A 14581-nucleotide genomic window follows, 5' to 3' on the forward strand; every position below is an offset into this window, starting at 1 on the left:
GAAAGAAAATTCTTTGGGTGGGCTGTTGATGCAGAGGCCAGCAGCTCTACTTCCCTGTTGCTTAAATCCTTAGACGCCACTGAACAAGGAGGGATGACTTTTAGATCATACAGTTTGTCTAACAGCAGAAGGGAGACCATTGTCATCAAGGCTAGGCAGAAGGAGGTAATCTGTGAACTGAGCAAGCTCGCTCACCAGCCTCTCTCTCATTGTATTAGTGGTTCCTTGTGATGAGTGCCACTTGCCAGCTGGTCTCTCCACACAACATGACCAGCGAAGTCAAATTGATAGAGTGAAGCTGAAAATAATAGTCATTGACCTCTGTCTAGCATTTAAATTTATTTTCAAAAGACTTTAGTGTATCTCATTTCATCTTAGTGACAAACCCCTAGATTAGGTGGGGACAGGTATTCTTTGTTTCATTTTATTTTATTTTATTACTTTTTAAAATGTTTTTATTTGTTTTTGATACAGAGAGAGACAGAGCATGAGAGGGGGAGGGGCAGAGAGAGAAGGAGACACAGAACTAGAAGCAGGCTCCAGGCTCTGAGCTAGCTGTCAGCATAGAGCCTGACACGGGGCTGGAACCCATGAATGTGAGATCTGACCTGAGCCGAAGTTCGAGGCTTAACCGACTGAGCCACCCAGGCACCCCTGCTTCATTTTATATATGAGGAAATTGAGTTGTAGGGTGATTCTGTAACTGGACATACGTAAAACACCTTGGGTCTTACCCAAGGTCACCCTGTTAGCTACAAGCTAGTTAGCATCTAAAACTCTGAATTAGAGTTTGTCATTTTGTCTTCTAGATGAGTGGTTTTCCAGCTCTGCTTACTCCTCAGGGGCCACGGAGGTATAGGAGTTTGTGTGTGTGTGTGTGTGTGTGTGTGTGTGTGTGTGAACAAGTGGGGCTTTGGGCCCTGAACTGCACTTAAAGTGGGGCAGCTCTACTTGGGTCTATTGGTCTGTTTTACTTCTGGGAAGGATTTCATTTAATGAAAGGCTGTGCTTTTGAAAATGTTGGAAGACCACCTGTCTAGGGTAGTATTTCTCATGGAGAGTATAGTGGGTTGAATGGTGTTCCCTTAAAAGATATGTTCATGTCTTAACCCCGGGTACCTGTGAATGTGACCTTATTTAGAAAAAGGGTCTTTGCAGATGTCAAGTTAAAATGAGGTCATTGTGTATTAGGGTGGACTCTAAATCAATGACTGGTGTCTTAGAAAGGAGAGGGAGATCAGGACCTCGAGACACAAGGAAAAGACACAGAGGAGAATTATATGTCACAATGGAGACAGAGGTTGTAGTGATGCAGTTATAAGCCAAGGCATGGAACAGATTCTCATTTAGGGCCTCCAGGAGGAACCAGCCCTGTCAGTACCTTTATTTCAGACTTCTGGCTTCTTGAACTATGAGAGAATGCATTTCTTTTATTTTAAGCTTCTCAGTTTGTGGGAATTTGTTATGGCAGCCTAGGAAACAAATACAGAGAAGTCCATAGACCTTTTACCTGGAAATGGGTGAGGGTGGGCTTATTAAAATGCTGGTTCTGAGCTCCAACCCCAAGGCTCTGTATCTGTAGGGGCTTAGGAGTCTGTATTTTGGCAAGTTCTCCATATGCACAATGATTAATCTTTGAGCTGGTTTTGAGAATACACAGATATAAGACTCTGCTCTGGATTGTAGCTGGGTCTGCTCCTCCAGTTGAAGATTCTCTTCTAGTGGCTCCTAGAGTCAGTGGGCCAAAGGAAAAAGTCTTGATGTACAAGAAATATGCTGGTATTAAGCCTTCTGTAGTACAAATATTTTGAATTCTGAGAATTACAAGATTCTCAAAATCACAAAATCTGCCCCTAAGGAAATAGGCTGTAGTGTTTAAGGAGTGGATGATGCCAAGAGAGCCAGATTTTTGGAACAGCCAGAAGACCCCAGAAAAATACACACAAGACTAACATCACACACACACACACACACACACACACACACACACACACACACAGAGTCTTATACTTGTCTGGTGCAGAAAATTCTAATAAAGCATCACCATTTTTACTTCAAGATTTGGTCCCTATTAAAAACACAGGTTTCTATGTGAGTGCTGATACTTGAAGCTTATGTCAGACATTTATGCCTGGCCTTTGATCTTTATCTGAGAGCACTTTTGATAAGCTAGAAGAGGGAGAAGAGCAGGATGCTGAGCAGAGTGGGTCTTGCTGCCAGCCTGAGGCCAAGCTCTTTGCTAAGTAAAGCCAAAGAGGGCCCTAGTTTATCCATTCAAGATTGATGGAGGTCAGCCGTGCCCAATCTCTTGGAGATATCGGGGAGGACCGGTGGAAAAGGCCAGGTGCTTGGATTCTGTGTCTGGGAGGGGCACCTTCCTGAGAGTAGCCTACTCAGCTGGACCCGTGGACCTTCAGGAGGCCTGTGTTTGCTCACATCGCTGATTGCTCCCAGGTAAACAAATCCTGTTTCTATTTCTCGGAAAGACAGAACTTCAGCATGGTGGCAGCCTGTTGTTATAGTAACTGACATATGACTTATCACAGTGATTGTCAGAGCAATGGGAGAAAATAAAATTTAGCAGAAGCTAGTGGTAGGGGTTGGGAGAGAGAGGAGGAAGGGAAGCAAAATCTGTTGAAAAGACTTGGAGATGGGGCTGATGGCTGTGTGCATTTGTACATATGGTGTGATATTCAAGTATGGACAAAGGAGGTCTTACATTGGCAGAGTGTCTGAAAGGAACTTGGGAAAAGACAGCCTGTCCCAAACAGCTTTATCCCTGTCCCATATGCCTGACATTTCGCCATTAGTGGTTCATTCCTGTGAGTTAAGCACTGCCTTTCTCTAGGGGAGGTTATGCCTTAGACTGTACTTTGGAGTAAGTTTTCCTGGTGCCTTTCTTCCCTGGGGTTTGCCAGAGCACTGGGGAAGGATGGGGGAAATGGAGGTCATCAAATAAGGACATGGCCTATTTTCAAAACTCAGGTAGAGTTGGTATTGCTAGTCCCCTATTTGGAAACTCCCCTGTGCTCTCCTCTCTTTCACGACAGTTATGACGCTAAATGGGATTGAAGATAAAAGTTCAGGAATATCTTGTTCAATCAGTTAGTCATGTACTTTTCTGAGAGATACACATAGCTCTTTCTTATTCAGCAGCAAATACTTATCTATCGCCCATTATATACTAGGCATTGGATTAGGTCCTACTGGGGGAAACATGGAAATAGTTGGGCATTAGATTATACCTGACATTTAAGAAACAATTTAGCTACAGAGACCAGACATTTACAAAAGTAAGGCTGATCAATAGTACATAGTAGTATGTGAGTGGTGTCAACTGAAGGATAGAACTAATGACTGAATAATCTCAGAGGTGGACAAGATCATCACAGAGTAGGGTGTCTGCATAAGCCTTAGTTTAGAGTAACACAGTTTTTAAAAACATTTAAAAATATTTATTTATATTTGAGAGAGGGAGAGAGAGGGAGAGAGGGCAAGAGAATGTGTGAGCGGCGGAGGGGCAGGGAGTGATGGAAAGAGAATCTGAAGCAGGTTCCAGGCTCCAAGCTGTTAACACAGAGCCCTATGTGGGGCTCGAACCCATGAACTGTGAGATCATGACCTGAGCCACCCAGGCACCCCCCAGAGTAATGCTGTTAAATCATTCAGACCCTTATCAGGGCTGTGGTGAAACAGGGCAGAGAACAAACCGGTTTTGGTACGAATGGTGACATGGACTGACTAGGGAACATATTAATACCTCTCTGCTTTGCTATTCATCCAAATTCTGGCCTGTCCTTTCCAGTGAGCTCTCCATCCTTCTCTGGTCTACCCTGTCTTAGAACTCTGTTCTGGGAATCCCAAGACTTAGATTGCTACAGAAGCAGTATAGCCAAGTGGTTAAGAGGGTAGGTTTAGGGGTTAGGTTACCTGGGTTTGAATCCTGGCTCTGATACTTACTGTGATCTTGAACAACTGGTTTAACTGTGACTCAATTCTTCTCATTGGTAGAATGGGGGCAGTAAAAATAGTGTCTACCTAACAGATTTGCTGGGGGGATTAAATGAGCCAGGCAGTGTAAGTTACTTAGCACAGTGCCAGCTGCATACTATTTGTTCATAATATAAGTATTTATTGAGTGTTCATGATATTGCAGACACTTTCATAGTGTGGGGCTACAGATGCACTGTATTAAATACTGGTGGATAATGAGAGCATTCAGGCCCTTCACTCAAGGAACTTTTAATCTACTGTCTTTCTGTTCTATCCATTCCAATTCTGAGAGTTATCACTTAAGTACTTTCATCCCTTTTGTTTAACTGGGCAGGCAAATAGGAAAGCTCCAATTCCCTTAAAACAAGCTTTGGCCATGTCCCATAAGGTTTGATGTGAAGTGTTTTCATTATCTAAGCACTTTGCAATTTGGAGCTTGATGTTTACTATATTTTGCTTCTTTATGTATTGTGGTATTCCACGTTTGATGATACTGTATTTTCTTTATCTCTACTATGTTCCAAAGGAAGAGAGAGAGTGAAGAGACCTGTGTGACTTTAGGGGTTTAGGAGAAACCTGCAGGAGACAGGGCAGGAAAAGACCATTACTAAAAGGTATTCAGCGCTATGCTTCATGCATCGGTTTCTCTTCTAATGAGACCTTGTAGTCACTGAAAGGATGGATAGCAATGACAGAATTGTTATGCTGTACTGGGAAGAATAAGCCAGCAGCATTGTCCAGGATGGCTTGTTAGAAAGAAATGACCTATCGGCAGGGAATCCAGTTAGAAAATTTTCATGTCAGTCTAGGATAGTGGTTCTTAAACCTGAGCATGCATCAGGATCCCCTGGAGGCCTGGTCAACACACAGCTTGCTGGCCCTCATCCCCAGAGTTTCTGATTCAGAATTTTCATTTGCATTTCTAACAAGTTCCCCTGGTGATGCTAATGCTGCTGATCTAAGAACCTGCACTTTGAGAATCACTCGTCTAGGAGGGAGATGATGAGGAGCACAGGGAGAGTGATGGGAAGAAAGAAAGTATGTAAGAGATTGGGGAGAAAGAAACCACAGGGCTTGGGGACTGGACATATAGGCAAGGAAGAGGAAGAACTCAAAGATGACTCCAGAGTATTAAACCTAAGAGCTTGGAGGATAGGAGAAGCACAGAGGCAAACCTCCAAACATTTATGGGACATCCTACATCCATCTGCACTTGCACTATGGCATTTACATTTAAAGTACTTCTGTCATTCTCCAGGAGACAGACTAATGAGAAGGAAAAATTCCAGGTCTGTGTTTCGTCTCTTCTTCTTTAGATTGTAACCTTTGAATCGAGGAAGAAAATGAGGTTAGAGAACAGAGGGCAGGGAGGGTAGAAGGAGCTTGGATGTTCTGGAAATGGAGAGCACATTTTTTGGTTGCCAAGTATTGGATGTATATGGGCAAATGGTAACAAAGAAAAGGCAAAGGAGGAAAACTTAGTGTGGGCCATGCAGGGTAGCTCTAGGATACCACCTGAGATCACTGATGCTATTTCTGAGAGCAGAGGGTTGCCATGCTAGGGCTACTTAATTCCAGCCTACCTAACCTCCCCTATTTTTGAGGCTTCTGATACTGGGGTCTTATTGTTCCTGGCTATTTCCCAGCCGGTAGGGATTTCTCTTACCTGCTTCTCTCCACTGGGTCGCCTGTAGCTGAGCAGAAGTTCCACAGCCCCCACCACCTCCTTGCGGATGGCGTAGAGCAATGCATCACCTACGTACACGCTATGGTTTAGCAGTAGCTCCATGATCTCCAAATTCTCATTCTCAATGGCAATGAGCAGGGCACTCCGGCCCAGAGGATCCATGCAGTTGATGTTGACATTGTAGTATATCTCAGCCTCCTGTAGGGCCTGCTTCACGGTGGCATAGTCCCCCTTCTCCACAGCACTGAGGAATGCCTTCTCTTCTGCAGAGAGCTCTGTCTCAGCTCTCACAATTTGCAGGGGGATACGGTCTCTGTATGGTGAGTAGTTGACTTTTTTGTAGTATAGTTGGGCCATGGTTCATAGCAATTAACAACCTGAGTGAGAAAGAGGGAGACCAAAGAGATTCTTAGGTGCCTGAAGGTTTCAAGTGGCCAGTTTATGGAGGCAACCTGGCTAAGGGGTTGGAAAATCTTCAACTGTTTTCACACCACAATCTTTCTCTTCTTGCAAAGTGGGATAGCAAAAGAAGCCCAGACTTTTGGGTGGAAAATACCTGGGTTCAAACCTTGCCTTTACTAGCTCTGTGACCTGTGATCTGTGATAAGTTACTCAAGCCCATTGTGCTTTGCTTTATGATTGTTAAGGTTATCAGTATTAATAGCAATTACCATTTAGTTACTGCTTACGGTGTACCAGGCTCTGTGCTAAAGAATAATTCCTTACTCATAAAACTATTATGAGTCAAATGAGATAATATATTATCAGAGCAACTGGCACAGGGTAAACCTTTTAAGACATGGCACAAATTAATTCCTTCCTTCCCTTCTGCTGTCTAAAGATACTCATGGTAATACTTCTGACTGTTGGAGCGACCATTGGCCAATTTCCTTTAGGCCCTGGGCCTATGGGCCTGTGTTAATTTTCAGGGTTACATCTGCAGCTGCCCCAGATGGAGATCCTGGATTAAAATCCAGTTTTTATGCTAACTAAAACCCTGCTTCTTGCGGATAGTTACCGGGGAATGTATATTGGCTCCAATAGGACAAAGTCATGTACCTCCTCTGCCTATTCATGATTTTTCCTCTACCACTCAAAACCAAGGAGCTGATGGATCTGGTAATCTGTTTGATTCAGTTCTGAGAAGTGAATGGTCTGTTTTACATGCACCACATCTAAAACCAGATTTTAATGGAATTGATTTTATTTTACTTTAAAAAAAGTTTTAATGTTTTTAAATTTATTTTTGAGAGAGAGAGACAGAGAGAGACAGCGTGAGCAGGGGAAGGTCAGAGAGAGAGGGAGACACAGAATCCAAAGCAGGCTCCAGGCTCTGAGCTAGCTGTCAGCACAGAGCCTGATGCGGGGCTCAAACCCACAAACCGTGAGACCATGACCTGAGCCGAAGAAGTTGTAAGCTTAACCAACTGAGCTGCCCAGGTACCCCAATGGAATTGATTTTAAAGTAAAACCTATTATTGAATTACTACAATGTGTTTAGCTTTCTCTGGGAAACCAAGAAAAAAGAATAGTCTTTGCCTTCAGTTGCATAGAATGAATGGCAGTATAGAGTTCTTGCCTCATAGTTTCAGATCAAATTCATGCACATTCCTCACTGACTCCTCCTACTAGTCCTGTGAGATAGGAATGCTTATTCTCTCCAGGGAAGATGAGGCTCAGATCCATAAGGTGATTGGCTCTCCTTCCCCACCCCCCTGGGGCTTCCAGGACTCTCTGGAGGCTGAGTTTGGCTGGACCTATTTAATTGTCTCATTACTGAAGTATTTTGCCAGCAAAAAGAAATGGAAATGTGATAAAGGGACACTTCCGTCATCTGCTGGATGGAGGAGAAGATGAAGACATGAAGCTTCCACAAACATATGCCTCACTCTTCCAGGTAATTACATCCCTGCTTTAGCAAAGGGAGAAACATATATTATACCAAGTGGCATTTGCCATTCATGTGCTTGTGATCTTCTGGGAAGTTGGTATTTGAAGGTGAGTGTCACCTCTTACCCTGAATAGGCCCAAATGACAAATTTCTCTCTCTGCATCCAAATCTCAGGAGAGCATCCAAATCTCTGTTTGGCTCTCTTAATAAGCACTGATATTCTGTGCTACTTTCAAGTAACTCAGCAATGGCTAAGGAAAGTGTAAGCATTTGTCACTAAACAGCTGATGACTTTAATAATACTAATTGTAGACTGCCTCCCTGCCTCCCCATCTCCATTATAAACAAAAAGAGGGGAGGAAGAAGAGACAGTGTGATCTCCTCAACAGAGACTCAAAACCCGGATTCAGTTTATACTTATTTAGTTAATATATATCAACACACTAGAAGTCTTCAGTATGCCTAGCGCTGTGCTAGTCACTTGAGGAGGGTACAAAAGAATAGGTCCATGTTTTCATCTCTCACCTAAACCATTCCACAACCTTACAGTTGATCATCCTGACTTCATTCTTTTCCCCTCCACAGGGTCTTCTGCAACATCCCATTATCCCATAGAACACAAATCTGATTCCATTTAGCTCTTCCTTGATTAGCTGTGGTGAATTCAACATTCCTTTCTGAGGTCTACTCAGTCTTGGCTTATGTTTACCTCTACAACTTCTCACCTTCATCCACTATTCTTTAGCCTTGTGGAATTTCTTTTGATTCTTTCATCATGCTAAGCTTTTTGTCACCTCAAGGCCTTTGATTACCTCCTGGAACACTCTCCTCTAGCTCTTTTAATCATTTAGGTTTCAACAAAATGTCACCTCCTCAGAGCAGCCCTCACTAACCACTTTTTCTAAAGTAGTTTCTTCATATTTTCTCTTCATTGTATTCTTTTCCTTCTTAATACTTATCATAATTCATAGTGACATATTTCTTTGTCTTGCTGGATAATCAGCTCTTTTGTCCAAGTTGCTTTAAAGCTCAAGTTCAGGACTATATCTGTCCTTTTTTATAGCACCTGCACCTAGCCAAGTTCCTGGCACACCCTGGATACTTGATATATATATTTGATGAATGAATGAGTAAAGCTTCCATGATATTCTCTCATCTTTCTCCATCTCATCCTAAGTTCTAGCCATATGGAGCCATGCTCTCTGAGTGGCCCTTTTATGGCCATGTCTTTGCACATAACTTCATCCTACTCTCTCTACTTAACAAATTCCTTCTTGGCTTCAGCACCTTGCTCATAGTTCTCCTCCTTTGTGAAGTTTCCCACCCCTCACCCCAATATCTTCAGAAGGCTAGCCAATCTCCCTCTGAGGTCTCCACTGATACTTGAATAACATTTCTCCAATGTCACCTAATAATAGCATGTTTGTCTTTATGCCACTAGGGTTGGAGTACCTTGATTCCTGTCTTCCCAGTACTTGCATGGGAGCTGGAACATGACGGGTACTCAACAAATGAATGTTTAATGAACAAATACAATCTAGTTGAGGAAGGTTGGCATGGTCATGGAATGAAGTGCTTGATTACATGGTAGTGATTTGATAGTTTGGGATTTCAGAAAGGACTCCATGAGGTCTGGAGATCTCAGAGAAGATTTCATGGAGGAGGTAGGTCTTTAGTCAGTCCTTGGAAGATGAATTAAATGTACAAATGTGGGGGCACCTGGCTGGCTCAGTTGGTAGAGCATGTGACTCTTGATCCTGGGGTTGAGTTTGAGTCCCATGTTGGGTATAGAGATTGCTTAAAAATAAAATTAAAAAAAAATGTGAAAATATGAGGGTAATCTAGGCCCTACAGAGCATAAGAACAATAGTAGTGAGATTGATTATGGCCTATTTGGGAGACATTGATCGAGAGCACAGTTTTCAGGCTATAATAAGATACAAATATTAAAGGTGAGCTAAGATTCCAATGCAAGAGCTTATAACCTCAGTTTTCCCATCTGCAAAATGATCTTAAGTGCTTTCTGCCCATTTGCTACTTAAGAGGTTATCATGAGAGAAAAGGTTAGATGTATTTTCAGATGGTGTCACAAGTGATGCTGTGCTAAGCACTGTTGTTGAAGGAAGATCTGTGCCCACTTTAGTAAGGGTGTGGTGTAAACTGAAGACAAATGTATCCTACAGCAAGATGAGAAGGGAGGAGCTAGCAAATTCGGTGCTCTATTATGTGCCAGGAACTATGCCAGGAGCTGATGCAACAAAATAATTAGTATAGTTTTGAATACTTAATATGTCCCAGGAACTGTGCTAGAGTACCACTAATACTACTACTGCTTCCTGTGCTAATGTTAATAATAATGAAGGCACCAAGCAGTACCATTCATTGAACTTTCACTGTGTGCCAGGTGTGTGGGCTATAGTAGTGAATAGATGGGACAGTAAAATCATGGTAATTTGAGACTTGAAGTAAGTATAATTGTATTACATATAGTCAATTCACAGTCTAGATTTACTTTTCATTTCTTGCATTTGAAACTGATCTGGTCTATTGCATTTCCAGTGAGCTGTGCTATGAGAAGCCTCATAGTATTCCCCTTAGAGAAAAATATCTCTTTCAGGGGTATGCCTGAGAGTATACTATTAGAGAGTCACTCCTTTGCTTTAAGGCTTTACATCTCTAAAACTACCCCTGGAAGGAATAAAAGAAATCATGTGGGTAACAGCTATGAACACCTTAATATGGATTCCTTGATTAGGGAAGTTGTTGTGGCCTTCAGAGTACAGAGACATGTGTCTAAGGCAGGAAAGGTGTGATAAAGGGAAAAAGAGAGGTCTGGTGTCCAGCCTTGGAAATCTCTTTTATGTATCCATGCTCACCTTTATAATACACAATGGGCAATGCTGTAAAATGGGTTCTCTACATTGTCTGACTATATGTAGGCTTATGTAGACATCTAATGACTTGCCTAGTGCCCTGCTCTCTTCCAACCCCACAGCTGGTGCTTTTTTACCCTTGCTTACAGCTTTAACCTCAGCCTTGCTCCAGGCTCTGGGACCAATCCTTTCTTCATATGCTTGCTCTTAGTCCTACTCTGCCAGTATTCTGGGAAAAAAATAGCTAATAATAGAGTTTCTGGCATCTCTTGAGGATGTGTTATTGGGAAGGTTCCTTCCCATCACCCTTTACCTTTATGCTTGGCAGATTGTACTCATTTGCCATTAACCTAAGCCAAGAGATGAGGTTGACTTTCCCATCATTATGCACTGGCCTTGAGGTATATTCTGAACTGAACAAAATAAAACCAGCCAGCACTTTATGCCATTCTACAAGTGAACCTCACTCCCAATGTAGTCTCGAAAGTATGGAACATTAGGAATGGTCTAACAGGCTAGCCCCGGGGGCTTATCATGTTCTCTCTTTTCTGTGGTACTAGAGGAAATTGTCTAATGGGATCTGTGACATTGGTAAGCTTAAATGATGTGATTTAAAGAGCTCAATCAATGGACTGGGCAGAAGGCCAGGGTACAAATCCCAGCCCAGATCACAGCCCAGCTCATGACTTTGTCTGAGAAGGAAAGCATGGCTCCTACCTAACTAAAAAATTGTGCACTTAGAGGGACCTGGTATCTGTGTGGGGCTTTCAATTTGTGCTATAAGTATTGATCTTGAATAGTGACCTCTCACCTTTACCCATGCCTATCTATCCACTTCTACATTTCTTCAGAGTTCTTTAAGATGGGTAGATTTAATCTGGTAACACTTGTGGAAGCTCAAGTGTAAATGGTGGATAATAAGCACATTTAATGAATATGTACCAGGCACTGTGGTAGAAGACAATGATAATGGCTGAGTGGCTTAGAGCCATACCTCTTCTAGGAAAAAAGTTACATTCAAGAAGGAACCTTTAATGGTCAACCCAAAAAGTGACTGAAGTGGAAATTTTATGTACAAAGGCACAGGAGCGGGCTGGTCAGAGGAAGACTGTGTGTGTGTGTGTGTGTGTGTGTGTGTGTGTGTGCACACATGCACACGCCAATGTGTTTGGTGGTGTTGATTTTGAGAGCATTTTAGCTCCTTTCAGAATACCACTTTGAGCTTCCTAATTTTAATGTAGTAATTCTAATCTTTCCCAGAGAGGTCCAGATCTTGAACCTCCTGCAGGGGACCTCATCTAGAATTACCTCCTGCCCAATGAAAAGGTCCCCTTGATGATATCCTGTTAAGTGATTATTCAGTTAATGAACCATTCCACTGATGGGAAACTCACCACTTTCTTATATGTGTGGTGAATACTGACTTTCAGGAATTCCTTTCTATGTTCATCTGAAGTCATCTGCCTATGACTTCCATCTCATTGCCCTAGTTCTGTTCTCTAGAGGAGTAAAAGCCTTCAGATGTTTAATTTAATTTCAGCTCTCATGTCTCTCTCTGCACTAAGTCTCCCCTTCTCTAGAGTTATGATCATTCTAGTGGTATGCTTCTAGTTACACTATACTTTGTTTCTCTTGAAATATCATGCTCAGAAATGAACCTAGTACTCTAGAATGATCAGGCCAGCACAGATTACACTACACCTATTTTTTCTGCATTTATACATTCAGCAATACTTTGTTAAGGTCAAGATACCATAACATCTTGTTTCAGAAGGCACTCTAAACCTTCCTGCATAGTGGTATATGGCAGTATTGTTTCTCATTTGTATAAATCTTATCAATTCAAGAATTTCATTAATTTATAAATAATAAATTAACATTAAGCACTTTTCATATGCCAGATGAAATGCTCCTAAATGCTCCACCTACATTATTTAATTATTCCTTACTTTTAGACAGTTCCTATTATAATCTCCCATCTCATGGATAAGGAACCTGAGACACAGAGAGGTTAAGTAAATTGCTTTTAGTTCACACAGCTAGTAAGTTGTGGTTTGGGGTTAGAGCCAAGCTTCTGATGCCAGAGTCTACATTTTTAACTACTTCAATGAAGGTAGATTCTTTCATATGCTCCATAATACCTATAATAGTGCCAGGAATAGTAGATATTCATTGTTTCAATTCAACAAATACTTGTTATGCACCTACTATTTGTCAGGCTCAGAGTACTTGGTAGTGAGGAATACAAATATACATATATAAATGATATAGCCCTTGCTTTTAAGCAGCTTCAAGTCCAGAGGGAGAAAAAAATGAAAGGAAGTTAAATGTACTATGGTGTGATAAAGATTCTAGCATATAGTAAGGACACAAAGGAGGAAGTGTTTAACTCTACCTGGGGAGGTAATTGAAGAGAAAGTAATATGTGAGCTATGTCTTGTAAAGTTGATAGTAGTTCACTACATAGCAATGTTGGGATGGTCATCCTAAGCAATAGACACAGCATGCACTCAGATATAGATGTATAAAACACAATTGTATTTTAAGAGAACATTACCTTTCTATTCTTCATACCTCCCAAGCATGTGACCCCATTGGGACCTTTGCACATGTGGTTCACTGCCTATAACCCTCTTCCACTACATCTTCACAATTTCTTTCTTTCTTTAAGTCTATTTATTTTCAGTGAGAGAGAGAGAGCGAGCGAGCGAGCTGGGAAAGGGCAGAGAAAGAGGAAGAGAGGGAATCCCAACCCAAGCAGGCTCCATGATGTCAGCATGCAGCCCGACGTGAACTCTATCCCATGAACTGTGAGATCATGACCTGAATTAAAATCAAGAGCTGGAGACTTAACCAACTGAGTCACCCAGGCACCTCCATAATTTCTTTCTTAACATGTAGGTTTCAGAACAAATGTTATCTCAGTAAGCTTTCCTAGACCACTTTTTCTAATGGAGCAAGCCTCTCACATGTTCCTCTCCATCTCATTACCGTGACTTATTTTTCTTCAAGAATGTATCACTATTTAAAATGACCACATTTATATTTGTTTATTATTTTAACAATTACCTCTCCCAACCAAAATATAAACTTCGTAATAGCAAGAACCTTATTTATCATATTTACTACTCTGTACTCAAAGCCTGCCACTTAGTAGGCTCTCAATAAATTTGTATTGAATTACTACACGAAATAATGGTAAGGATAGAGATGGGATAATGTTCTGTCAGTAGAGCTCTGCTTTTGTTTGTATGTTTAACTTCATCTCCTCCATACGCCATGTGCTCAAGCAAGAAACTCCTTAATCTCAAGGAAAGAGTCTAAATTGGTCTAAAACTAAGTCAATATTAGTAATTCCAATATTTCTTTCGCAAGTGATTGATCTAGGTTTGAGTATTTGTTGCATTTCTTGCCAATGCAATGTCCTAGCAGACTTCTGAGAAAGGCCTTTTTTTTTTTTTTTCTGAAAAAGAGACGTAAAAAAAGAAATATTTCCCTTTTTGTCTCTGAATGTTGTCATTTGCTTGTGACACCAAAGACTTTGGTAGCCACCTTGGAACTATGAGGACAACCAACCTAAAAGAATCTTTTATGATGCCTTTGAGCTATTTAATTAACCAATCTGGGAGTTGCTCAATCTCTACTCTTTTCGTTGTGTGAGATAAAAACTCCCTTTTTGTTAACCCCTTTTATTTTATTTTATTTTTTAATTTTTTTCCATAATATTTTATTGTCAAATTGTTTTCCATACAACACCCAGTGCTCTTCCCCTCAAGTGCCCTCCACCATCACCACCACCTCTCTTCCCCCCTCCCCCCTCCCCCCTCCCCCCCAACCCTCAGTTCATTCTCAGCATTCAATAGTCTCTCAAGTTCTGCATCCCTCTCTCTCCCCAACTCTCTCTCCCTCCTCCGTTCCCCCTGGTTCTCCATTAGGTCTCTCTTATTTTCCTGCTAGACCTATGAGTGCAAACATATGGTTTCTGTCCTTCTCTGCCTGGCTTACTTCACTCAGCATGACACCCTCGAGGTCCATGCACTTTCCTATGAAGGGCCATATGTCATTCCCTCTCATTGCCGTGTAGTACTCCATCGTGAATATATACCACATCTTCTTGATCCATTCGTCAGGTGATGG

The 14581-nt window shown here is 41.7% G+C and overlaps 1 protein-coding gene across 1 annotated transcript in view; it reads right to left on the bottom strand.

The window, feature by feature from the left end:
• The window catches only part of TRPC5 (transient receptor potential cation channel subfamily C member 5), a 153035-nt gene that overhangs the window by 129021 nt on the left and 9433 nt on the right, over nucleotides 1-14581 (bottom strand). The window contains exon 2 of the mRNA XM_029930258.1: nucleotides 5660-6057. Within this exon, the coding sequence (XP_029786118.1) occupies nucleotides 5660-6037 (378 nt within the window). The 5' untranslated portion in view covers nucleotides 6038-6057. The remainder of the gene's footprint in view (nucleotides 1-5659; nucleotides 6058-14581) is intronic.

This window comes from Suricata suricatta, chromosome X, assembly GCF_006229205.1.
Source record: "Suricata suricatta isolate VVHF042 chromosome X, meerkat_22Aug2017_6uvM2_HiC, whole genome shotgun sequence".
Taxonomy (NCBI): Eukaryota; Metazoa; Chordata; class Mammalia; order Carnivora; family Herpestidae; genus Suricata; species Suricata suricatta.